General features: G+C 44.9%; 1 protein-coding gene across 1 annotated transcript in view; it reads left to right on the top strand.

Moving 5' to 3' along the window:
* Positions 1-27,911, top strand: part of ANO2 (anoctamin 2) — a 319,011-nt gene that overhangs the window by 63,277 nt on the left and 227,823 nt on the right. The window contains exons 5-7 of the mRNA XM_042948267.1: positions 18,387-18,538; positions 21,468-21,522; positions 23,985-24,036. Coding sequence (XP_042804201.1) covers positions 18,387-18,538; positions 21,468-21,522; positions 23,985-24,036 — 259 coding nt within the window. The remainder of the gene's footprint in view (positions 1-18,386; positions 18,539-21,467; positions 21,523-23,984; positions 24,037-27,911) is intronic.

Genomic DNA, 27,911 nt, shown 5'->3' with positions numbered 1-27,911 from the left:
ATTAAGACAGACAATACCTTCGTGGCAGGTGGACACATGACAAACAATGAACAAACAGACGTGAATATCAGCTACAGATATTCTGCCAAAAGAAGTAAATGTTTTGGGGTCACCTGCCTGAGTGTCTTGTTTTCACAAGGACCATACCAGGGCCTTTGTCCCTTCATTTGCACTGCTGCATTGTCTCCTAGTTTTGGACCTCTTGCTCCTAATCCCATTGTCCTCAAACGCAGGCGCCATCTTTATTGTGGACCTCCACTCCTCCTCCATAGATGATTAGAGGATTTCCTGGTTTGCTGGCAACATGCCTCAAGTATCAGTCTTGGATGGAGGCTTCTGCTTCCCTCTGGTGGTGTCACAACCTGGCTAACCGTTTCACTTCTCTTTCTTCTGGCTTCTAACTTTCTCTCTGCTGGCTGATCCTTGGAAAGAAGGTGAGCAAAATTCCAAAGCCCATGCTATGGCTTCTATCTCCCAGGATGCTCCTAATAGCAGAGAAGCCAGAGACACAGAAGAAGTGTGTATCCTTCTTCTTTCCCCTTTTCGTCTCTTCTTTGCTCTCCTTGCCATCCTTCTTCCCTCTCCCTTGTACCTCTCTCTCCTGGTGCCTTTTCCTTGCCTCCCTCTCTGTTCTTGGGACATCCTACCATACCTCTCGTTTCTCTACCACCTTCCTCTCCTCCTCATTCCCAGACTCAGCCCCCAAGTAATGCCTGCCCCTGGTCTCTGCTTGTCCTTGCATAGGCTCATACCTTTGAGAGCATAGATCTGCTTAAATGACCTATTTTCCTGCAGAGTCATGTGTCCCCATACGCTTAGCCTGTTGGAACTACCATCTATAGTTTGGGTAGTACCTGCACTTGAATTTGTAGTTGGAATGATTAGGGCAAGGACATATTACAGTGCAGCCATCTCTGAGTTTCCCTCCTTCTTTGTCTTTTTTTTTTTTTTTTGCATTTTAAAAGAAATCAAATATATTTGACATAACCTTGTGTAAATATAAGGCATACAACATGTAAATTGGACACATTTATATACTGTAATATGATTGCCATTGTAGAGGTAATTAGCACCTGTATCACTGTTACATAATTATTCTTTCTTTTTGGCGGTTGGAATAATTAAGTTCTAGTCTCTGGTTGTAGTACAACGTTGTTGTCTATATTCACTCTACTGTGCCTTAAATCTCTATGGCTTATTTACTACTTGTTACTGGTTTGTACCCTTTAAACAGCAGCTGTTTTATCCCCCCACCCCATTCCCTGGCAACCACCATTTTACTCTCTGTTTTTATAGGTTTGGCTTCTTAGATTCCACATATAAGTGATATTACATAGTACAGTTTTTTTTCCTCTGCTTTCATTGCACTTAGCATGGTGTGCTCAAGGTTCATCTATGTTGCAAATGGCAGGAATTCTTTTTTTCTCATGGCTGAGTAAGATTCCACTGTGTACACATACTACATCTTCTGTATCCATTCATTGATTGATGCACAGTCAGGCTGTCCCCACCCCCTTCCTTTTCCTTTTAGAGGCTGAGGGTGGTAGACACTGTGGTAGGGTCTAGAAGACCAGACTTCTAGCCTTGGTTCCATGTTTATTTGCAGTGTGATTTGGGGATGTCACTTCGTCTTCCAGAGCCCCAGTTTCCTCATCTATGATATAGGCTATAATAGTACATGCCCTATTTTTTCTTAAAAGGGTGTTGTAAGACTCTAACTCCTAACTGGTGCTATGGAAGTGTAGGAGTTTATCATTGTGTCTGTGTGCTCAAATATTTTTATGTGCATTCTCGATTCCTAGCCCTTCCCCGACCCAGCCAGCTTCACTGCAGCCAACACTGATGGAAGACCCACTGTAGGGGGTCTTTGGAGAGACACTGAAGGGCACAGAAATAATCCATGCTCTCAGAGAGTTTACAAAGGGCTCATCAGGAATAAACATACGTAGACATCAAAGCATGAGTAAAACACTATCTCAAATGGCAACTCATTAGCACAGCACAGATCTATATGTAAATACGATGGGGCAAGGAATCTGGGGAGAGCAAAGCCAGGTGGTGGCTCCTGGAAGGCTGCAGATATAACAGAAGGAACTTCTCCCCAAAGTTTCTGGGTCCCATACTTGACACAGGTGGACTGTGTGTCATCCTTCTGTGGGTCCAGCCACATGGCCCTGATCTTCTTTGTAGTCATAGGATGCAGTGGCTGACCTCACAGGGGATGTCATAAGCAGGAGAGGAGGTATAACTTGGTAGGCAGGGTAGGATGCATGTTTTTCAAAATCAGTCTGACAGAACCTGATCACAGGGGTGGAGGTGGGGGCTATACCCAGAGGCATGGACAGGGAGGATGAGGCAGGGAAATCTGTGCAAGGTTAGTATGGGGGCCACTGGCGTTTTCCTCCTGTTTTAGTGGGTTTGGGAAGTGACTACGATGAGAATAAACTACGTTTGCAGAGAGCCACATCCTGGTGGTGGGGGGAACGTGGAGGAAGGCTGAGGCACAGTGTGGGATCAGTTGAGCATCCTCCGGGCCGGTGGAGGTTTGTATCATAACTCAGCAGGGTCTGGAGAGACCAGGAAGATGGGGAGGAAATCGCGAAATCAAGATCTCTAAACCTGGACAAATCCATAGTAACGCGTCTAGGGACTCAGAGTCCTGAACACAGATATTAACCAGGAGGGGGATCTTGGAAGGAAACATTTGTTTTCCAAGAACAACAACAGAAGAGCCAGCATTTTGTGAGGGACACTCAACCTCCGTGCACAGGAAGGGGGTGGGGAGGCCTGGCCTTTGGCCCCGGGGCAGCCTGGGAAGGTTTGAAATGGGTGCCTTTCTCACCTCTACTCATTACCAAAATGGGCCTTCTAGATTGCGCTCAACATTTATGTTTCTCCCTCATTCGCCTTTTGTCCATATAAACGAACATTCCCCCCTCTTTTACCCCTTACGTTCACTGACTCTCCAAGTGCTTCCTGCAACAGAGACAAGGGTGGAAACAGACAAGGGGGAGTTAACAGAGTCCATTCTTGTCCATGAGGTCATATTAATCTAGTCAGAATCCACCAAATTTGGAAGAAGTGATATGCCTGGGATGGGTGAAAATCACTTTTGTCCAGTCTGTCAAAATTTATGTAGCTGTTTTTGAGTAGAGAGACTGATATTGCAGGGGCTACTTTTGCTGTTCCCTGAAGTCTATGAGGACTTTAGCTTATGAGTCCTTCACAGGCAAGGAGATGCTGTTAACTTCCAGCAAGTTGTATCTTTTTAGGAAAGCAGGCTTAGAGCAAGCCTCATCTCCAAAACAGGAGTAATAAATGTCGTGGCAGGTTGTTGAAAGGAGTGGTGATGATATCGGATGTCTAGCATAGAGGCACACACAACACATGATAGCGGGTACTTTTACTGTTGTCGTTGTTGTTCACACGTGATGTGAATAGGGCGGCACAGTCGGCAATGAATCGGCCGACTCTTTCCTGCTGTTTCCCTTCACAGCCAGCATCTGCAGCGTTGGGGGAAACTGGACCTAGTTCCTTAAACCTGCGACGGCAGCCAGAAGCCCAGACATAGAGTCTGGGGAGAGGCGGGAACAGATGGCCTTTGCACTGTGTGCTGGGGGATTTCTGTTTCCTAGAGCATGGCTCCTTGGGGTGTCCCTAAACATAATGGTTGCATGTGTGAGACCTGTGGTGCAGTCCCTGGGAGAGTCAGCAGGAAGACTGCTCAGCCCCGCAGTGCAGGAGGGAGGTCTTGAAGGCGCCCATTTCCAGGGATAGACAGCAGATGTGGCAAAAGGAGACTTGAGTTTCACTATTGGCTCTGCCCCCCTGAACCTGGGGTTGATTCATATCTTACCCTATTTTGCAAAACAGGATTTGTGATGGGTTACAAGCAAAATCATAAATACAAAGGGATCATTTTTTAACAAAGGGTAAATAGAAAAGAACCCTGTGATTGGGGGACAGTAAGGAAGTGCAGGGGAAATGATGACAGTAGAAATGAAAAAAATAAGAGTGATTAATGCAAGTGTGACAGATTTCCCTTTGAGCTTCCTGGTAGCCAAGGAAGGAAGGACTGTGGTTCATGTAATCCATGGAGATGAGCATCTGTTTTGTCAGAGGACCCAAACTTTTTCCTGTGGTTAAAGTATAATTGCAATGTAAAGGACAGAAACAATATAAGGGACGTATTTTTAGTAATGAGTTCATATAAAGTGCTGGAATGTTCTTTGCATAGGAATCTTTTAACTGCTTTTGGATAAAAGCTGACATTGCCATGTTAAACTGCAGTGCAAGGTGGATTGTAGTACAAAGTAATGTGTGGAAATTTCTGGTGAGTCAATGATCCAAAGAGAAAAGGGCAGAAATAGCATTCATCTTTTAAGTCTCTCCATGGAATCCTTGGTTTGAGATCTCTTTTATCTACCAAACTGCATTTATTAAAGAATAGTTCATCATTTGATTTTCATTAACTGAAAAAATATATAAATGCCATTAAGAAATTGGTGTTACCACACTGAACTATTAGAATTTCATCTTAAAAGCAAAGAAACTTGGCATTTTGGTTAGCCTCAATGGCCCCTTAGAGGAAGATATTAATTCCATTAAGCCTTATAAATTATTAGAAGTTGTTCTCGGATACCTGCTACTGCCTCTCTAGAGATTCTGATTTGGTAACTGTGGTTTTGCAAAAGCTCCACGGGAAGACTCTCCCTCTGGCTTATGGTGTCCAGCCAGCTTCAGGTACTCTGCCCAGTCAGGACCACAGCACTTCTTGCTTCTTAATTATCTAGAGGTGAGGCTTATATTAATCAGGTTCCTCCAGAGAAATAGAACCAATAAGACGTGTGTGTGTGTGTGTGTGTGTGTGTGTGTGTGTGTGTGTTATATTTATTATGAGGAATTGTTCCAAGTGATTATGGTAAGCTGATTATGGTACCCAAGAGAGCTAATGGTATAAGTTCCAGTCCAAATGCCCATCAGGTTGGAGACCCAACAAGAGCCCATTTCAGTTCCAGTCTGAGGGCAGGAAAAAAAAAAAAAATCAATGTCCCAGCTCAAACAAGCAGGCAGGAGAAGTTCCCTCTTAGTCAACCTTTGTGTTCTATTGAGGCCTTCAACTGATTGGATGGAGGGCCACCACATTAGGGGGGCAAACTGCTTTACTCAGTGTATCCATTCAAATTGTTAATCTCATCCAAAAACCATCCTCCAAACACACTCAGAATAATGCTGGCCGAATATCTGGGCACCCCGTGGCCAGTCAAGTTGACACATACAATTAGCCATCATAAGTGCTTGTGCTTTTTTTAAGGTCCATAATCCTTTTTTTGTAGTGGTATGAATAGTGTGTCCAAAAATAGGTATCCAAGCCCTAACTGTGGAACTTATGAATGCGATCTTATTTGGAAAAAGGGTCTTTGCAGATAGAATTAGGTAAGGATCTCAAGATAAGATCATCCTGGATGTTGGGTGGGCCCAAATCCAATTATTGGCTGAAAGATAATTGAGATCCACAGACACACAGGGAAGAAGACCAGGTGAAGACAAAGGCTGTGAATGGAGGAATGCAGCTCCAAGCCAAGGTGAATGCTTGGGGCCCTCAGAACCTAAGGAAGGTTTTCCCCTTAGAGCCTTCAGAGGGGGTGGAGGCCTGTTGGCAGCCCAATTCCAGACTTGTGGCTTTCACATCTGTGAGAGCATACATTTCTGCTGTTTCAGGCCACCCACTTTGTGGTAGTTTGTTATGAAAGCCCTGGGGAATGAGTATACTCTTCCTCTGGGCAGGAAGCAACAAGCCAATGATCCAAGACCTGGGTCTCAGGTAGGCTTGTGGGTTTGCTCTGTATCCCAGGAATCCATTTGGCATTTTCTAAGGTTGCTTGAAGTAGCCTTGTTCATTCCTTGATGCTGGGCTGTGGACTCCTCTGGAGGAGCCTTTGTGCAAGCATCCTCCTTCATGACCTCACCATGTCTGTGTCTGTTTCACGTTCTGCTTTTGCTTTAATGAAATCCGAAGAGACTGGAAGGGGCTCATCTTAGCACACATAGTGGAAGGAGACCCAGTGTGGCTAAGAGCTGCTTTTCAATTCAGCAATTATTTCCCCACTTATACTTCTGATCCCAAAGATAATTGTTGGTTTGATTAGGTGAAAGCTTCTTTCTGCCTTGATAAGGGGTAAATAAGGATAAAGTCTGTTAGCGTGTTTTAAAGGTTGCCCATATTTCATAATTCTTATGGTTGGCTTTGAGGAGAAAGGTAGTCAAACCACTCTCAATGATATCACTCAAAATATCTGAGAATAAAAGAACTTATAACCAGAGATATAAGTTGATAAATAATTAAATTGAGTTTTAAATGTAGCTAATGCTTCTTATGCGCTGTGTTCTTTGATAAGAGCATTACATGCTTTTTGTTTTTATCCTCACAACAATATGTGGTAAGACTAGCTTTAGCTCCATTTTACAGATGAGGAAACAGGTTCAGAGAGGTTAATAAGCTTTCCTAAGGCCACCTGGCATGAAGGGGTTAGACTCATTTCTTTCTGACTGCAAAGCTGTGCTCCTACTTCACTTTACTGAAACGTCCAAATTGAAGCTTGGGCTAGCATGGTCTAGAACATCATTTCTCAGAGCCTATACTCTAGAACCAGTGGTCTTTTGTTTTTTTAAAAAAAATCATGGTCTGGGGTGCCTGGGTGGTTCAGTTGGTTGAGCATCTGACTCTTGATTTTGGCTCAGGTCATGATCCCAGGGTCATGGGATTGAGCCTTGCGTCAGTCTCTGTGCTGAGTGTGAAGCCTGCTTAAGACTTTCTCTCTCTCTCCCTACCCCTCTCACTTGTTCTCTGTCTCTCAAATCAAAAAATAATAAAAATAAAAATAGTTCATGGTCTAACAGACTTTAGAAACACTAATTATTAAGTTTTTCTGACCAATTAAAAGTTCTAAGAAGACTCTTAGTCTAAGAGGTTCCACTTTAACTCTTTTCCTCTGAACACTCATAGGTTATTCATAGGTATGTTCCTAGGAATCCTGGGGAACCAGTGATCTGCAGAACATACCCTGGGAAACTCCATCTCAGATTACATACCTCTGGGCTGGGACAGGTAACATATCAGAAGTTTTCTCTTGTCATTGCCTGGGACTGGAACAGTGAGTTACTTAGCAGTCCTGGATGATAGCTTTCTCATCTATAAAGTATGGAGGTTGGACCCTAACTTCTCTGTCATAGCTTTAAAATATTGGGGTCCACACATCAGCCAAGTGACAGTTAATGAATTTGTTCATTCTTTCCCCATTGTTGATGTTAGCTGAGGGACTCCTGTGGGGTCATTCACACTCTGATTGTGTCCAAATATCTCAGAGTAAAATTGTCCCACATCTGTCACTTCTTCAAGCTGTGTGCTGAATGAGGTAGTACACTTAGCATGTGGATCCCTACTCTGTATCTGGGGCTGCCCTTTGTCCTCGAGCCTGGTAATGTCACTGGTTTTTCTCTGAGTTCTCTTGCCCATGTCTCTCTGTGGAGCCTACATTGAGCTCCCTGATTTAGACTCTTGTCAAAAGGAGAGTACTTTACTCTCTCTTCCAGGGCCTGGAAACTTTTCACATGCTTTAAATATTTGCCTCTGGTCCTAGAATGATCTCCCCATCTTCTCTAAATACACAATAAACAATAAAGAAACACATTCTTTGCATCCCAGCCCAAATCTCACTTCCCTCATAGACCCTCCTTTATTCCTTAAGTGGATTCTTAGTCACCCTATAGTCAGGATTTTTCTCATTTGTTAGTTTTTCCTTTATTTCTTAGGGTGCCTTACTCTTGTGTCTCCCAAGGTGCCACATCCCCACTCCCCCTCTGAGAACTATAGTTTGTGTTTCCTGTGTATTCCCTGCAAACTCTAGTTTCGTGTTACATAAATAATAGATGCTCAGTAAATACCAGATTGATTGGCTGATTGATGCCAGATTATCCTTGCTCCCCCAGCCCCAGGGTCTTCTCGCAGCTGTGATCTACAATGTAATAGCAGGACTTTTAGCTCACAGCTGTGTATAGTTCATGTGATCTTCCAGAACATTCTTTTCCCTCCTCATTCAGACCAACTCCATCCTTCATCAGGTGGTGAGCTAATTACTCTTTGGGGCTATTTTGATAGTTTAGTGAATCCTCTCTGGTGACCAGAAAGTAAAAAGCAGGAAAAACCCAATGAGCTTTGCTGAGGATGGAGAACTTGTAGATTCCTGGTCACAGGGAGAAGGGTCACTGTCTACTCAGCCTTCAAGATGCCTTTCAGGGCAGATTTCTTTTTATTATTATCAGCATTAATTTTTAAATGAACCAGAACTGTTGGTGTTTACATAGGGTTGGCTGTAGGTGAGGCCTTGTCCCATGTTGCCATTTTCTGGTCCCAGACATTTGTTTTTAATGGAGGTACGGCTGAAAGGGTAGGGTTTATATTTGATATCTTTATGGGCTTTTCGGTGCATGCTCTTTGATTGGTATTTAAATAGGCTGGAAAGAGTGCAGCTTTTTATTCCTTTGGCTTTTTATTCCTTTTTGTTTTAGGTAATGCTCTCATTTTCAAAAATATAAATAAAATAATTGATGCCACCTAAGTGCTGTGGTTTGAGTGAGGAACCTGAGATGGCATATGGCCATGTTCTAGACATGCATATGGGCCTGGTGAGACCATATGGACCTGGCAGACCTAGTGTTGGTCTGTTAGTGGATAAGTCTGACTCAGGGCTCAAAAATGGTGAAGAATATATGAAAATGTTATGGGAAGTGTTTTTGAGTTGTTGTAGTAAGTTATTTTAAGACTCATGGTTAAAAAAATGGAAATAGGGGCGCCTGGGTGGCTCAGTCGGTTAAGCATCCGACTTTGGCTCAGGTCATGATCTCGCGGTCCGTGAATTCGAGCCCCGCATCGGGCTCTGTGCTGACAGCCCAGAGCCTGGAGCCTGTTTTAGATTCTGTGTCTCCCTCTCTCTCTGACTCTCCCCTGTTCATGCTCTCTCTCTGTCTCAAAAATAAATAAATGTTTAAAAAAAATGGAAATAGAAGTGGTGACTTTCTTTTGTTAAAGCCTAGAGTCATGTCTCTCTGAACTGGGGTAACATGTGCCATACTGGGGTTGGCTGGGACCTGGTGCTGGAGGGCAGTGGATAGGTTGACCATTGAATTTATCACCCAAAGTGGGGCTCTTTGAGGGTGGAATAGCTCCCAGTGATTATGCCAGGACTGTCCTGAGTAACTGGGATATGTGGGTGCTCTTCCAGCTTGGCCATGGCTGCTCCTGAGGGTGTATGGGAAAGAGTGAGCAGAAGGGGAGAGGTGGAGAAGCAGGCAGAGGCAGTCAGCTTCTGGCACCTGGGGCTCATGGGCAGAGCTCTTCTTACCCAGTAAGAACTGGAGTAAGTGCCATGTTGGCTCATAACACCTGTCGAGATCTGATTGTTACTTTTTCAGGAATTTTGCAAGGTAGTGGTTAAACTATTGGTAGCTTGAAAATGGCCATGGTGGGCACTGTTTATACCATAGAAATCCACAAATGTTATAAATCAACAGCCTCTCCACTAGTTGGTAAACATTTACCAGCACTGCGCCAACAAAAGCCCAAGGATGTACACTTGAGTATAAAGGCAGAGTGGCTGTGTGCCATGGCTGGGGCAGGGTCCAACCTGAGGGTGTTTTGTGGTCCCTGCAGTAGGCATTAAAGCGCCATTGATCAGAGAGGGGCCAGGAATGATAATGTCTATGTCAGGGACTCTGAATGGATGCCACATCTGCCGCCTCTGATACAGAAATTTATTTCCTACATCTTCCTACTTGCTCGCTCTGCTCCAGCCTCACTGGCCTTGTTCTTCCTCCAGAATGCCAAGCCTTTTTCTATCTCAAGGACTCTCTGATTGCTCTTCCCTCTGCCTGGAAGACCTCTATCTACCCACAGAATTCACTCCCTCACTTCACTGGGATTTCTGTTCATATGTCCCCTCCTCGGGAAGTCCTCCCTGTCCACCCTCCGTGAGGCATGCTCCCGGCAACTCTCTATGCCCTTCTCTTGTTTTTCCTTCCTAACAGTACCACCGGCTCCTGAGTCATGTATTTGTGTTCTTGTTTGATTATCTGTGTCCACACTACACTGGAAGCTCCATGAGGGCAAGGATTTGGCTTTGTGATACAGGTAGCACCTAGAACGGGCATGGAATAGAGCAGGCATGAAACCAATATGTGTTGGAATAGAGCAGGCATGAAACCAATATGTGTTAATGAATGAAAGAATGGGTCATACATACCAGACCTAATCTGTGGTGGCAACTGGATACAGACTGATGCTGAGTGGGCTCTGAGGCCCATTTGAGGGCACTAAGAAGGATTCCTGTCATCCCAAAGGGCTGTCTACATGGGTGGGGCTGGCAGCACATGTACCATATTATCCATTCCTGCTCTGGGTTTTCAGTTGCCCCTTCAGTTGCCAAAAAACATTTGGGAAAAGTCTAACTGTAGCTGGAATGGGGCTAGGTTGTATATAGGGGGTCCTAGCCTTTTGGAAGCCCATTTTTCATCTACCCACCCATCCACGCACCCACTCACCCATGCATCCACCCATCTGTCCGTCTGTCCGTCTGTCTGTCCATCCATCCATCCATCCATCCATCCATCCATCCATCCAATGGATACCTATTGAGTATCACTATACTCTGCTGAGGGCAGGTGATTCAGTGGTGACCACACTGGTCTTGGCTCCATTGGCTTCGGCATGGTGAAGACTCAGAAGTTAGAGAGCTGTATGAGCTGGGAGGCACCCACAGAAGAAAAAGAGCGGGGTGGACAGAGACAACCAGAGGAAACTAATTTAGGCGGGGGGGGGGGGTGGTGGTGGAGGGAGGGTGAGGGAAAGCGCCATTTGAGCTTAGACTTGAGGGCCAGGTTGGGGTTTGGCAGGTGGGGAGGACAGGTGAGAACCTTCCCAGGAGAGGGAAGGACAGGTCATCCAGCCCCAAGGTAAGGAAACCCCAGCCTGTGTGGGGAACTGAGAGGAGGCCATTATGCATATAGTGGGAGGCAGGAGGAGCAGCTTATAGGGGATTTGTCAGCCATGTAAGTAGTTTGGATTTTATCCCATATTTTTAAAGTCAGCAAACATTCATTCATGTGTAGAATACATACCAAAACGGAATTAAAAACCATAAATGAATATAGAGCTAGACAAAGGAGAATGTGCATTTTGTAGTATCACTTTCCAGGCTCAGTATTGCTTCAGACAGGAAATTTACCCGTAAGCATAGGTAGGGATGAAGAGACTGGTCAGCTTCTGTTGTTGGTGTCACACAGAGTCTCCCTGTGGGATCTAGGATGCGGCTGGTCTTGGGGATTCTGGTGCTGTTGGCATTTTGGTGAATAGCTTAACACTCACACACACAGGTAAATGCTTATGTGTGGGAGTCCTTGAATCTGGTACAGAGTGTGCACGCATGCGTGTGTACGTGTGCGTGTGTATCCCTCCCTCTGCCCTCTCAGGCACCGGCACGCGGGATAAGAACACGGGGGCAAATTCTGCTGCATCTATAGCTTCCCTTTCTCATAACTTCTTTAGTCCAGAGCCTTCTGCCCTTGTCAGCTAGTGGCTTGTGGTGCCATGCTCCACACTGACTTCTCAGTGTGCCCGAGCCTTTTGACATTAAAGGTCAGGAAGTGGGTGTGATGCTGATCTTCAAGCCCTAGCCTTAAGGCGAGTGAGATGTCATCAGTTGTAACAGTTGACCTTCAATTATCTAGTGACTAGGAGGAGCAGAGGAAAGCATAAATAGATGAAAAGAGGCAGACTTTTGGGGTCATGGGATATAAGCAGACACACATGCTCACAGCTGGGCTCACTGTCCATCTTGATGCCTGGTTTGTGCTCTTCCCACTGACTTTTCCTATGAGTTGTAAGGAGAGGCCTTCTTAGGTCACTACAGGTGAGTGACTCACAGATGATCAAGATTATATCATTTATAGCTCTTATTGTTGTACCTTCTCCTTGATCTCTGGGGTCATTGGACCTCTTCATGTTTGTATGGTACTGGGCATGTTAGTAAAACTTTCTGTGCCTTGGTTTCTTTATCTGTAGAATGGGGACAGTATTATGTATCTGTTCATGATAGACATCACCATAGCCTTGGTTCCTTGCATCCCAGGAGGAAACATGATTCCAACGCAGGAAGGAAACAAATCAGTCCTGAGACCACAGTGCTGTGCCCCTCTGGAGGGGAGAGGCAGAGGGAGACAAGTGGGGGGAGAAAGAAGTAAGAAAAGAAGGGATCTCGGTAAACCTCTTAGACTATGACAATGAGGCCAAAGTGAGCTTTTATGAGAACCACATTTGAGCCCTGGAATAAAAAATAAGAGCAACATACTTTAAAAATTATTTATGATTTTAAGCACATGAAAGGCGTATCATGTACCCAAGGAGGGCATAATGGGGAACAGCTGGCCAACATGTGTCTTGCCATTTCTGAGGATGTTCATAATTCTCTGATGTCCAAGAATAACAGTAATAACGAGGCTGCTGCTCAGCATATTAATGACAGTAAAGAGGGTCGGGGTGCCTTGCCTGGATCCTGCTGGACACAAGAGAAGAAAGAGCCTGGCTTATTGGGTTTGGTGGGACCGAAAGGGAACTCCAGCCTGCTTCCTTCTTGGGGGATCATGGGGCCCTTCCACGGATCAAAGGTTGAAGGAAAGAGCCTGGATGGGGAGGGGGAGAGTCAGGAAACCTGGGTTTCAGGCCTGGTTTCACCAGCGACTCTGGCAATTCCTTGCGTCTGAGTCTGTTTTCCTGTCTGTAAGGTAGCGATGCTAATGCTACTTGGCAAGCACACTTGCAGAGTGTTCATGGGGCCCAATGAAGTGGTGCCTACGGAAGTGCTGGGCACATTGCAAAGCATTCTGTTTTGGAAGGGTCATCACCAGCTTTGTGCTTCTTCAGCACTTGGCAAATCAACCACCAAGCTCAGTGCCTGCATCTAGGGGGTGCCCATGATGTTGAAACATAGAAACATCACGAGTGTTTCTTTTTCATTAAATGTTTAAAGCTGTACACTGTTGGACAGGACTTTCCAAGGCATTTAGTCCAGTTCTTTCTTTTATGATTTTTGAAGTGGATCTGGAGCAGTGCATGGTCTAGGGCTAATGATCCCCCACTACCGAGTCAACCTGAGTACTCTTCCCAGTGCCCTGTGGATGATGAGATTTTCCATTCTGCCTGATGGGAAGAGGTGCTATTTTCAGTCCTTTTAGATGGTTCTTTCTCCAGGCTCAGCTAGGTCCCTCGCACCTGTGTGGTCAAATGGTCACAGGGGACCTTCTGCAGCTCTCTGGAGCTCCTTGTGAAGCTCTTTCCTCTGGGCTACCCTGTCCTGTGAACTCCATTTGCCTTGGCCTCCCCAGACTTCCAGCTCTGTCTCCTCAGCTCAGGGGTTCAATGGGCCCCACTTGTCTTCCCTTCCTGCCCCTTGGCTGAGAACCTCTGTCAAGGCAGTGAGATGGAGCCATCCCAGGAGCCATCTTGCTTGTTTCCTGTCTCCTAGGAACTTTGTTGCTTGATAGCCAGTATCTTGAAAACCACAGTCTCTATCCATTGGGGCTGCTATAATGGAATACCATGGACGGGGTGGCTTATAAACAAGAAAGTGGGCGTGGAATTCTTTCTCAGGGTTCTGGAGGCTGGAAGTCTTAGACCAGGGTGCCATTGTGGTCAGGTGAAGGACCTCTTCCTCGTTCCTAGCTGGTACTTCTCACTGTGTCCTCACGTGGCAGAAGGGGCTCCCCCCTCATGATTGAATCACTTCCCAAAGGCCCCACCTTCTAATATCATCATATTGGGCACTAAGGATTTCAAAATATGAGTTTTGGGAGAACACAGCAATCATTATTTCATGTTTTTTTTGTTTGTTTTCGTCTCGGTGTCTTGGTTGTTTCTGATAGGGTAAATCTGGTCCATTTTACTCCATTGTAGTGGGAAGTGGGTATTCCCTAGTTCTCTCTTTAGAGGTGAAGAACCTGAGAGGGAGAGTGATTTGCCTAAAGTCACACAGCTCCTTGGTGTCAGCAAGGACCAGGACCCAGGTCATTCACTCAGTAGATGTTATTGTGTTCCTGCTGTGGACCAGGCACACAGGGTTTGGTCCCTGCTCTCCAGAAGTCTATAGTCAGTTAGGGAGACAGGCAAGTGAGCCAAGAATTAGAGAAGAACATGATAAACTTCATGACGCAGGCATTTGTTCACAGGGTACTGAAGATGCATGACGAGAAGTGAGCAGCCAAGGAAGTTTTTCTGGGCAAGTTGATCCTTAAGCCTAGTGGTGAAGGAGAAGTAGGAGTAGTCCAGATGAAAAGGAAGGGAAGAAGTTTCAGGAATAGGTACAATGCTCAGGCAGGAGCAGGGTCCTTTGTCCTGTGAGCTTATGTGTCCCTGGCATTGTGCCATGGGTTCACCCACCTGTGTTTTATTGTGAGTACATGTCTGGCTCCATCCCCCACGAGCCCCTGAAGTCTGGGAAATCTCTTTCCAATGTAAGTCGATCAGATCTTTCAGCCTGGACATGACCGTGTGGGGTCTTGGTCAGTGCTGTGGAGTGGATGTTACTTTGATGTTTCTGGTGAGACTCTCCTCCATGTTTTACATTTTTCCTGGAGGCGGATGATATTGCTTTCAGTGATTTGGAGTACCCCCATCAAGAAACAGTCAAAAGGTATCTTGGGCCCATGCCTGGTCCCTCTGAAGACATACCATAGGTGTCTACTCCTTTTAGCCCGTTTCTCTAAGTGAGCTCTACCAGACCCACTGCCAGGGTGAGGGTGAAGAACTACGTGGAGGTTCTCAGCTAACCTTCTGCCAGAACAAAGCCCTGACACAGTTGCTGGGTTATTAATCTGTACCTGTTGAATACGGGCATTCCTGGCCTCTGCCGTGGCTGGGCTCCCAAGTGCCTTTGCAGTTGGTGGGGACAGGGAGGGAAGCTGTTCAGCCAGCCAGAGTCTTTAGTATTTTAGCTTGACTCTCCAATCCCATTTATTTCTACCAGGCCTGTTACCTTGTGGCTGTTCCGTCCCCAGCCTGGGCTCCTCCAGTGGCAGCAACTGCCATCATCAATGCTGGTTTCCCCCAAAATTTATCATTCATTCATTCATTCATTCATTCATTCATTCATTCAAAGACAGGAAACAGTTTGGATGGTATCCTGCCTTCATGGAGATCATGGTTTGGTAAGGCAGCCGGACATTAATCAAATAATCATTCAAGTGAATGTAAAATTACAACTGCAGTAAGTGCTACGAAGGAGAGGAATTTGGGCCCATGAAATACTGTGAAGGTATGACTTGACCTTGTCTGGAAGCCAGGAAGGACTTTCTTTAGGAAGTGACGATTAAGGGAGGCATCAAGTGTGAACAGAGTTGGCGGTGGGGGGCAGGGAGTAGATGCAGAGTGTCGAGGGCTCAGAATGTTGGGAAAACTGCAAGAGGGCCAGCAGTTGGGTGCAGTGAGCAGGGGACTATGGGGACTCCTGTGGGATCCCATGGGCTGTGTTAAGAACTTTGTTCTTTATCATTAGAGCAATATAACCATTGAAGGCTTTTTCATAGGGAGGTTGAAGGCTTCTCAGACTAGGAGAGTCTGGGAAGGTAGTAATGGAGAGAAGTGGACAAAGAAGAAATACCCTGGTGGGTCTGAGCCTGTCATTCCAAGGCATCTGGAAGACAGAGTCCATCAGCTTCCCTCCTGTTTGGAAACTTTAATTTCCATGCACATGCCATTGAAAGACACATGGTAATGGGTATGATTAGCACATTGCAATCTCTGTGCAGGACACGTACCTGGTCAGCACCTGCCCCAAATGACCTGTGAGATGTGTTCTGGGACTGCATGAGGGGGCCATTGCTCTGTCCCCGTCCCTCCAGGCTCAAAGATTCCTGAGGGATGAGCTCTTTGCATTGCAGTGACCAGTGTGTGCGGAGAGACTTGGCAGGATGCTTAAGAACTTAATGACAATGGAGGCATGATTATAAGTGGCACACTGTTTTTTCCCCCCATGATAACTCACATTTTAGCAAACAAAGCAGTAGAGTAGAATAGTCAAGAACACAGGCTTTGCCAGGGGATTCAGATACTCCAGTTATTACCTGGTTTACACTGTCTGGGTACTCCAAAGAAATCAGGCCATGTAACCCTTCTTCAATCCAGCTTGAACTTTTCTACTTTCTTGTTTGTCTAGAATGTCTTTGCCTGCATCTGTTCAAGCCTTATTCATTCAAACTATTCATAAGGTAATGTTAATAGAAGTGTGATCAAACAAGATAAAGCATGTGTAGAAAATGAAACAAATGCCCATCAATAGGGGAATGACTAAACAAATTAGGATTCATGTCTGCTGTGTAATATTACACATTCATTAAGGTAGTTCTATGTGAACTGACCTGGAAAGGTAATATATCTGTGATATATTGCTAAATGAAACAGGCAAATTGTGGAACCATACATGAAACAGGATCATAGTTGGATTTAGAAAGGAATGTGTGTGGAAAAAGTTAGGATGAAACGTACTCCAAATTGTTAATAGAGATTTCCTCTGGAAAGGATGGTGGGATTCGGCTGGAAATGAAATTGAACTGTTCACATACAGTTAATGTACTTTTATGGTTTGGGTTTGCTTGTTTACTAGAACTGTGTTAATTTTGTAATTGAAATAAAATCAAAATGCATCAAAAAACTTGTTAGAAGAAATAAATAAACCATGGTTCTATTTCAGTTGTTAGATTGGGGACGTTCTTCCCCTCCCCCTAATTTATTATTTTATTAAAGAACAAAATGATAGCAAGAGAAAGTTACCTTTCTGTGAAAGCTCAACAAAAATGCTATTCCCCAATGAAACATGTTTCTGATTCCTCAATTGGATGTGCTGTCTCCTTTCTTTGAACCCTCGAATACTTTGTGTGGCTTTTGCGGCATTTAACCCTGTCTACCTTGTATTTCATACCTGTTTTACTGCCTCTCTAGATTTAAGCCACTGGATGGATGTCATGATAGAGAAGAAAATCAGCTTTCAAGTTAGAAGATCTGGATGTTGGCCCTTGTTCTGGTTTTCTAGCACAACGTGACAAATGGGCTCAAACGTAGTAGCTGAAAACATAGTCACTTTTTCCTTTCTTATGAGTTTATGGTTAGGAACTTGAGCAGAGCTGGGCTGGATGATTCTTCCACTCATGTGGTATTGAGTTGTGTCCCTTGGTGGAATTTAGCTGGGGGTTGACCTGGACAGGAAGGTCCAAGAAGACTTCCTTCATATGGCTGATGCATGGCCAGGCAGCTGAAAGGCCGGGTCCAGCTTAAGTCCTTTGTCTTTCTGAGCGAACCCTCTTACCTTCCCATGGACTTCTTCCTGGTGGCTCCGGACTTTGAGACAAAGGCAAACCAAACAGAAGCTGCCTGTCTTCTAGAGGATGCAACCAGCAGAGTGTCCCTTCTGCTGTACTGATTAAGCATCTACAGAGCCCACTCAGATTTAAGAGGGTGGGAACAGAATAGTGCTTCTTGAAAGGAAAATTTGTATAAGAAATTTGTGGCCACCTTCAATCTGTCACAGCTCTGCTGTAAGTGCAGCCTCCATGTCTCGAGGACTACATCTATCAATTAAAAAGAACAAGATCTGTAATGTATGCAAAAACACCCTATGCATTATAAAAAGCTATGTGTACTATATATATATCAATAATTATCTTGATACTAACTCTGTATCTTACTCAAGGCAGGTATTTTCTAGAGGTTTAGTACTTTGAAAACAGACTCATTTATCAGCTAATTCCCAAGAGGAACACACAAAGAAAGTGATGTGGGGCATGGTGTAGTTGCAGAGTACAGACTTTGACTAGGTTGACATGAGTTAAATCCAAGCTGTCACTCAGTTACTATCTGTGACCTTTGTTGGCTCATTGCACCTTTCTGAGCCTTAATTTCCTCCTTATAGTATGAGAGTAGTATTTACTGAGCTGGGTTTCTGTATTGGAGCTAATTTGTGTGGAGCACTTAGTATGGCAACTGTCACATAGTAGGTCTTCTGTTTCTCTTAAGATGATGTAACAAAGTCATATAGCAAATTTGGCCTCCTCGCTGGTTTCTCTGCACTGGTTACTCCATCCGCAGAGATGACCGAGACAGGGTCGAGAGCCCACACCTTTGTGAAAGCAGCAGGGAAGGGAGGGCTCCACTTGTCTCTCCCAGTCTCCTCCTCTTTCCAGAGTGTCCCTCGCTGGGGGTTTGGTGCCCCGTGCAGCTGTGGTTGTAGTCATTCTTCTCTCGGTTGGATGCGGTCTCCTTTTTAGGCCTATGGCTTTGCCTTTTGTAGATGTATGAGATCAAATCAGAAGGCAGCATCGCGAAGAAGTTCAACGAGCTTCTGCAGAAGCTGAGCTCACCCCTGAAACCTAGAGTTCCAGAGCACAGTAACAACAAGATGAAAAATCTCTCCTACCCATTCTCCAGGGAGAAAATGTATCTGTAAGTATGGGAGCTGTTGGGGTAGGGATGTGGCAGGGGATGGGAAGGGAAGTCAAACACCACTCAGTGTCTCAGCTCCCACAGTGAGTGCCCCACAGCCTGGGAGATAGGGGAGGAGGCATGCTCTCTTGGTGAAATGTTCCCTGCATCTGCTTTCTGAATCCCCTTCCCTGAATGAGATTATCCCAAAGAGCTCCCCAACATGTGTCCAGTGGCTCATGGAGCACCCGCCATTTTAGTCATGTTGCATGATGGATGGAAAATCATGGAGCACAGAGCCATAAACTTTGGGGTTCAGTGAGAAAATGGTCAGATACCTGTTTGCCTTCTGTGAGGAAACCATTCTGCCCAGTTCCTAGTCTAATAGGGTTTCAATATATTGTGATAAACCAGGGAGAAGGAGGATAAAGTTTCTGGATTTTTGTATTCGCATCTGCATACTCATGTACTCACTGACTCTGAAGAGATGCCCACCTAGATCCCCCCTAGGGAGGGGGGTGGGATAAGAGCTCTTCACAGGGATGGTCATTTGGGAAACCTTTGGAAGAATGAGTCATGGTTGGGAAGTGAGAGATGGAGCAGGCAAGCATGAGTTCTGTTGTAGGTGCTGATGGGAGAATAAGAGTGTCAGGATTAAGAGAGGGAAAGCGAGGGCCAAGGATAGGTAGAGGAGATAGAAGAATCTGTCCTTTTTGGGGAGATGGCATTCCCAAAGCTGTGTTTCTGCTGTTGATTGGATAACATCTCCTACCCATTTTTTGCCGTATTAGATAATAATTCCATACACATGTATTTACTGTTCGTTCTGCATGTATTTTCTCATTGAATCATTATTCCCCTCATGATTCTGGCCCCAATTCTGGTCCCAATTCTGGTCACCAATTCCAATGTGTGTGCCGGTCTTCCCATCCACCAAGGAATTCCTTGACATCCTGCAATTCCACACAGTTCTGACACTACCTACCCTTGGAGAGCATTACATTTCCCAGGTTGAGGGCTCAGTGCAACAAGACTGCCCTCCACCTCAGATGCCAATCACAAGTCCAAGGTGTTCCCTGTGCTTCTGACTGGCTGGCTGTAGATCAGAGGTTCCCATGACCTCCTCTTCAGGTTTGATTAACTTGCTAGAGGAGCTTACAGAACTCAGAAAACTGATTTACTCACTAGATTACTAATTTATTACAAAGGATATGAATCAATGGCCAGATGAAGAGATACATAAAGTGAGGTTCTGAATGAAGGTGCTTGTGTCTTTGTGGAGCTTGGGGCCCGCCATGGGGGCACATGGAAGCATCCTAGTTCCCCAGCCTGGGTACTCTGCAAGCCCTCTCCTTTGGGGTTTTTCTAGAGGCTTCCTTATGTAGCCATGATTGATTAAATCACGGGCCATTGGCTACTGATTTAACCTCTAACCCCTCTCACCTCCCCAGAAATCAGGGGTGGGACTGAAAGTTCCACCCTGTATTCAAGGTTGGTTCCTCTGGCAATCAGCTCTCTCTCCCCCACCTCCCTTCCACCTTTAGGGAATTTCTGAAAATCACCTCATTGATAAAAGCCTAGTTGTGACTGAAAGAGGCTTGTTAGGAATAATAAGACACCCATTTCACCTTTATGGCTCTGAAAATGATTTCAGGAACTGAGGACAGGAGACCAAGTATTATGACAAAACATGTTCCCATTGCCCTTATTGTTCAGAAAATTCCAAGGAATTTGGGAGCTGTGAGTCACGAGCCCTGGATGAAGACTAAAAGATGTATTTAGCATAAGTCACAATGTCACCCTGCCTCATGAGGTGGCCATTCAGATATAATGGTGTCTCATAGAGAGGAAACTAAGGTCAGGGGTCTGTTCAAGTTCACACAGCATTAAGTGGCTGAACTGGGACTGGGACTGGCACATTGACCTACTGGCTGCTGGGGTTTTTTTGTTTTTTGTTTTTTGGGTTTTTTTGGTGCTCTGTGTCTCTTCCATGCTTCCCCTTCCTTGGGTCTGCATGCTGGTGCTGGCATCTGAACCGCCGTCTCCCATGCATCTCCATTCATTCAGTGCCTGTGACCCTTCAAATCCAGTTCCTAGACACCTCCATCTGGAAGAATCTTCTGTTCTTCCCGCCCAAAATAAGCTCTCCATCCTCTGAATTGTTAGAGCAATGGTCTACCTACTATCATGTTCTGCTCTTCATCGGTTATTAGGAAACACATGCGCCCAAGTGACGGGGGCTCCGGGGGAGCTGGGAGCACATTCCAGACATCTTCACCCTGAGCACAGTCAGATCTACACAGGTGTTCTTTTTAGCGAAAAGGTCACAGTGTGAAGTGGAGAACACACGCGGGCCTTCCATAATTAAGAGTTCGGTAGCTAACTGATGTGACAGTAGTGACAATATTAAATGAAAGTTTGAAAAACAAAGCCTTATCATCCCAGCACCAGGAAACTATACTCTTTCTGGTGGTTGTTATATTGTTTACTCTCTTTGTCCATACACAGGAATCCTTTCTACATACTTTCATGTTTAAAACATATCATAGTATAATATTTTCCTATCACAGTCTAAAATTTTCTACTTAGGATGTTCTCATAATTATAATTTTCAGTGACCGCATGATAATCCACCCTGTTGATTTTGGAATTTCATTTTATGTCCACTATCCTTATTGTCAGTAACTTTGCAACAAACATTTTTATTTATGGAACTTTTTTCTTCTATTGAATTTATATTTCCTAGGATTCATTTCTGTGATCAGTTCTCACAATTACTAGGTCAAAAAAAATTATAAACACCGTGTGTGTGTGTGAGCATGTGTGAGTATGTGTGTCTCACACATCTTGCTGTGTTGCTTTCTCAAGGTTTGCTCTGGCCTGGGGTGACAGTGGTCTCAGGACAAGGGTCATAAAATGAGTTGACCTTCTGTTTTCTTGGTGTCTCCAGGTACAACATCCAGGACAAGGACACCTTCTTTGATAATGCCACCCGTAGCCGCATTGTAAGTACACAGGTCAACTACGGGTGGTGGGTTCTGGAAATAAGGGGAAGGCTGGGTACCCAGTGTGGCAGGGCCTTCTCTTGCTCTTCCTGCTACCTCCCATCATCCTTTGCCTGGGGTTGCCTAGCAACCAAGGGGCGGATCCAGGAGCTTCCCAATCTTAGTGGCAAAAGGAATAGCAAACAGCCCCCCTCACTTAGAGGCTGAGAGAAGTCTCTTCTCTTTAGGATTTTCCACCTTGGCCGTTTGGAATCACAAAAACAGGAAATGTCTGAGCTGGTGGGGTCTTTCAGCTAATCAGGTGACCCCCTTGCTTGACAGTTGGGGAAACTGAGGCTCTAAGAGGCAGTGGATTGAAAAAATTCATACAGATCACTAGTGTCTGAATGAGGACCCATTGCGGGGCTACTGTGTTTCTTTTACCCTCTAAGGAGTGTTGTGCATTTATATCACAGGGGATGCTAGAACTAGCCAGTTTGTTCAAGAATAAAATTTCCAGCCCATTCAATAGAAAGCCAAAATTCATGACCGTAGCCGTTCTTCTACTATTTTTTTTTTTTTTTTTTTGGCCTTTTGAAATCAAGGTTTTGGTTTTGCAGGATGATGGATTCTGATGAAAATCTGTGTATGGCCTGTGCCCGTGGCCTCCATCTGAGCTGTAGTGTGTCTCCATGCTCTCTGGTCCATTTATTCTCTATCTGCCTGGAGAGCATTCAGTGTATAGACAGAGGAGAAAAAGAGGGACCCAAGAAAAGCTGCTCACTTATTTATGCCACAGTGGAAACAATGGCAGTGTGTTTCCATTGTACCCTAGGAAAGAACTTAAGTTTCAACAGAGGAGAAGTAAGGGTCAGGTAGTAGAAGGACTCCAAGTCAGCAGGGTGATCAGAAGGATGAGAAGTGACAGGTGATTAGAGGAAGCTACAAAACATTTCTAAGGCACACTGAAAACATGGCCCTCCCTGACTCTTTGCTCACAGGTTGGGGAAGAAAACACCTCAGGTTCCTTAGGCTAGTGTTTTAGGAAGGTTAAAATGGGTACATGATTTATCATCCTATGGAAAAAGGCATAAACTTCCCATTTTTTTGTTGATGCTATTACAAGCTGTTTAAATCGCCCTGTGGCTTGGGTCTCATGTCTATGGGGGAGTTATAGGGTGTTGTGGAGATTACCAAATAATTGCAAAGTACTTGTAAAATAGTCAGTGTCATATAAATGCTGTTCCTAATTATTATTGCTGTCAAATTACTGCACAGTATTATAAGTGAATTAAACATTCTTGGGCACCATAGTGCTGGAAGTTATTTATTTTCCACTTACTCTAGGTCTGTGGCTGGAATATGGGAGTGTGAATGATGATGCAGGAAAATGCTTCTCTCATTCAGCTCTCATTCTGGAAGCTTCTCCCTTTCCCTAGTCCCCCCCTGCATAGTGAGAAGGGGTAGAAAAGAGCCTTTTGAGTTTTGTCTTGGGGTCTACTCTGCCCTGGACTATTGTCTGAGGAACTTGCTCGTATCTGTATACGGCATCCCTGTGCCCCTTCTTTGTAGGTGTCTTAGCACCCCAGCTATTTGTCCCAGAGCAGACTTCCTTGCTGGGGACCTCTTTATAGTTGGGCACAGTCTTGGGACCCTTTGGAGGGCACTAGCTGGCCATTCACTATTTCCTCTGCAGCCCTCCCTCACATGTGAGAGACATTTCCCTGCAAGTCCCACGTCCAGGGCTCTGTTGGCCTATTTCGCCATACAGTCATCATTGGGCTGAGAGCCTGGTATGTGCCCCAGAAGTGCTCCGAGACAAGGGGTCTTGAGGAAGTGTCTGACTGGGGAGACAAGATGAGGACTCAGGAAAAAAACAGAGAAATAATAGTAACAATGAGCAAGATGTATGTGGCCCTCTATGAGTTTACAAAGCACTTTCATGTTTTCTTAGAACAGCTCTGTGAGTCAGCTCCATTACAGAGAAGGCCAGGGACTGTCAGGGCCCTCAGGGAGGTTTGCTCAGGACCCCTTGGCTAGGAGCCGGGCCTGGAACTGGATTCAGCGGCCTGCTCATCCCGGGCTTTCCCCAGCGTGGCGTTACTCAGGGTTGGCGGACAGGACACCCTCCTCTTCCCCTTCCCTGGATGTTCTGGCCCCAACACTCCCTCCCAAGGCCTCCTGAAGCATGTGGGTCTGGGCTCCCTGGCATGTTTTCCTTACCTCCTGTAACTGCAATCCATATACAGCCTTTATGTTTTCGGGGTAGGGCAAAGGGGATAGTGTGCGTGCGAGGGACTTAGGTTCTTTGCTTCCTCAAAGCACTCAAGTTCGAACAGGTTTGATGTGCAGTGCATGAGCTTGGCATATGCTTCGCTTCCCCCTCTCTGGAAGTGGGTCCAGTTGCCTGGTCCCCTGCCCGCCCCCTCCCATGGTGGCACACACGGTCATGGTGCTCACAGCCCTGCTCTTGTCTGTTTCAGGTGCATGAGATCCTGAAGCGCACAGCCTGTTCTCGGGCTAACAACACAATGGGTAAGGACCCCCTCTGCCGCCCACGGGCCCAGTGCTGATGGGCTGCCACGGTGCCAGAGCTGTCCTCTCTGCAGCTTGCTGCAGGGTATGGGGGGCAACGAAGAACAGAACAAACAGACACCCCCATGGAGTAGGGGAGGCTGTTTGCACTCGGGGCCAGAGGTCCTGCTTGCTCTCCAGGAGCAGCAGCACCCCATCTTGTGGGGGCAGGGGCATTCCCCAGATTGCTGTAACTTCTCCCAGACCTTCATCCCTGTCTCCACAACCTATACAAGGTTTTAATAATCACCCAAACATGGCAGGTTTAGTTTATTTATTTAGTTTTTAAGAAGAAAGGCATCTCGGAGACCCTTTAGTGCAGCCTTCTCCCTTTATGTGTGAAGGAGCCAACCTCCCGCAGGGTGACTTTTCAGAGGTCACACGTTAGTCTGAAGGTGCGGCTCCTGAGTTCAGCGTTCCTGTCACCAAATGTGGCTGAATCTGTTCCCTTAGTGATTTGTTTTTGAAACTTGAGGGTATTAGTCTTTGCAGTAGGAATGTCAGCATTTGGGAGCCCATAGGGCAGGCCAACTGATGCTGGAGGACTTTGCGGAAGACACACAAAATGGCTGAGGTGGAGATGGGAGCTTATGAGCACACGCACGCGTCCTTTCCGCAGGAATCACTCTGCAGGCCAGAGCTCTTTCCAGAGCTGCTACCAGCACTCAGAATGGCTTTTGAAACCTTTGAGAGAAATTCCTTCAAAATACACTCTGGGGTGGCAAATCTTTGGCTTTTGAGGCAGCCTTGAGTTAAAGAGTTCAAAGTCATTTAGAGACAAGTCTAGTGAATAATGTAGTCAATCAAGCCAAGAAATCACAACAGTGCTAATGATAATAAAGGTAGCATTGGAGAGTATTGCGGGGGGACTCATAAGCTGCCTTAATACCAAGGGAGTGGTCCTGGAGAAGGAACTACAACAGGTTTTATATAGTGATAGTGCCTTTAGTCTAGTGCAGAACTTCTCGAGGGGGCAATTTATGATGACGGGTTGCGCTGATGTATTCATCTTGTACAAAATCCCAAATAACACTCTAGTTTTTGAAAGTCAAGTCTTGCATGTGATGTTGTTTGTCTGGAACATGGTGCTGATGAGGCCAGGACATGAGTGAGGGAGGTAATTAATTAGCCCAGCTTGATTCCATGGAAGGACTGAAGCCCCCACTTGGAGCAGCCATTTTTCCTTGGTTCCAAGGACAACCAGAAGAGTCAAGAGATCTCAGAATGTATTTTATATTTTCTCATGACTTCTATCAGAATTCTTGAATTTACCTCACTTCTTGACCAGTTCACTCCTCAGCTCCATTAATCTGCCTTTTATCCTGTCAGACCATCCTCAATTTGACCAAACCTGCTCCAAACCTGCTCCCTCAGATGTCATAGGTGACTTCCAATTCCCACATTTCATGGCCTTTTTCTTAGTCTTCCTCTTCTTTAACCTCCTACACATCCTTCCACACCTTCTTTATGGACCTTCATCCTCTGAGAGTTGATATCCAGGAAGGTGCTACTGCTGTACTAATCTGCTGCCACTCTTAAAAAAAAAAAAAAAAAAAAAAAAAAAAAATATATATATATATATATATATATATATATATATATATATACCCACACACACACACACACACACACATATATTTGAGATTATCTATATCTATATCTATATCTATATCTATATCTATATCTATAGAGAGAGATAGTGAGTATGAGCAGGGGAGGGGCAAGAGAGAGGGAGAGAGAGAATCCCAAGCAGGCTTTGCACTGACAGCACAGAGCCCAATGTAGGGCTTGATCCCATGAACTGTGAGATCATGACCAGAGCCGAGGTCAAGAGTGGGATGCTTAATACTTGAGCCACCCAGGTGCCCCTCTGCTGCCATTCTATTTCTGCCTCATGGACCACACTTTCTTTGGTTCTTCTTCCTTCTCCTAGATTTTAGATGTTTTCTTCTCCGTATTCCCTTGGCCTCCTTACTTTTCTCTGTATACAGATGACTAGGAACCATGTATTTCTATTTCCCACTTCTCTCACTAATTCTAGCCCAACATTTCCAACTGACAGATGGATATCTCCACTGAGATGTTCACCAGAACCTTAAAATCAGTATATCAAATGTCCATTTCTAATTCCCCCTCTCTTCCTCTCTCTCCTGCTTCTCTTCCTGTTATTGTGACCACTGTCTTCTCTGTTTTTGCTCACATGGTTCCCTTCACCTGAATGTCCTCCCCCCATCCCCCCATGCCCATCCCCAGACCAAACATGGCTGTCCCATGGGTTCTTCCAATACCCTGTCCTTGGAACTCCCACCAAATTCAGTCTCTTTCTTGCTGATTGCTATGTCCATGGCCTAGGCTCCCAAACAGTCCTTGAAGTGTGTTGAATCATCTCCTATGCCCCAGTGCACCTAGCTGTCTGCCTTGCACATTCTAGTCCATGAATTTGGTTTAGCAAATTAATTAAACATGCCTAGCCTGTTAGCCCACAGCAATTGCTGGTAATTGTAACTATGGACAAATAAATTCTCTGCAACTCAGTTTCCTTGGATGTAAAGTGGGATAGTAACATCTATCTTGCAGAGTCTTTGGGAAGATTGAGCTGTTAGTTTGTCTTGTAAACTAGGAAGTCCTTGAAAACTGAAGTTTATTTTGAGAGATCGTCTCTGGGTTGTCAAAAGGCCATTAGGGATCCTCTACTTTAACACTGAAGTTTTTTTCTTTTTCATTTGAGGATATGAATTTTTTGGTGATGTCTCAAATCAAACTTCTTAAGAATTTTGTTGTGTTGAGTAGTTTTCAAAAATTTCTTTTTTGTCATTCAGAAAACATTTATTGAGCACCTTGTCTGTGTCAAATGATGTTATAGAAACTGAGAGATGCCAAGATGAATTTGACCTAATTTCTGGCCTTGAGGGCTCTTAGTTTAGCTATGCAGGCAGTCATGTAAATAAATAATTATGAGCTAATCTGCTAGGTACAACTATAGAGACATGTACAGAGTGCAGAGGGAACACAGAGGTGGAAGCAATTAACTTCCATGTGTGTGTGTCTAAGTATCAACATAAGTTATCCAGTATTCATTTCATAGCTCAGGGGAAAGTTGGCATGTCAGTAATTCTACAAATGGGGACAGAGATGACATGTGACTTGTCCAGGGTCACATACTGAGTCATTGTCAGATGGGTCTAGAACTTGGGTTTCTTCGCTCCAAATCTTATATCCAATACCTTTGGGATGCTGTGAACTAGAGGTGGAATTAGGTTGAATCTTTAAAGTCTGTTACTACAGAAGCAGTAGCCATCTGGCCACTGATTCATAGGCATTTGACTTGGAAGGGAGAGCCTACCTTCTTTTAACATATATTGAACCTTAGGTCCTAAAACTCCCAGGTACTTCTGCTAGGTGGAAACGTGGAGAAATGAGTTCAAGTTCTGTCTCTACTAAATTTGGTTAGATTTTGGTAGGCTGTATTGTGTCTGTTAGCCTCAGTTTTCCTGCACTTACAAAATGATGAAAATGAAGGAAAAATGAGGTTAACATATTATAAAGCCTCTTCTTTAGTGCTATTTTAATATAATTTAAGTTAAACTTTAAACAACTCACTATACAAATAAATTTTAAAGCCCCATTGTTAGCCAAACTATAAGAGACTCTTAAAAACTGAGAATAAAATGAGGGTTGATGGGGCGTGGGAGGGAGGGGAAAGTGGGTGATGGGCATTGAGGAGGGCACCTGTTGGGATGAGCGCTGAGTGTTGTATGGAAACCAATTTGACAATAAATTTCATATTAAAAAAATTTAAAAAAATAAAAAATAAATATCTGGCAGATTTTACCAGT

This window comes from Panthera leo, chromosome B4, assembly GCF_018350215.1.
Source record: "Panthera leo isolate Ple1 chromosome B4, P.leo_Ple1_pat1.1, whole genome shotgun sequence".
Taxonomy (NCBI): domain Eukaryota; kingdom Metazoa; phylum Chordata; class Mammalia; order Carnivora; family Felidae; genus Panthera; species Panthera leo.
The sequence above is the reverse complement of the archived record's forward strand: the minus strand, read 5'-3'. Positions and strand labels throughout refer to the sequence as shown.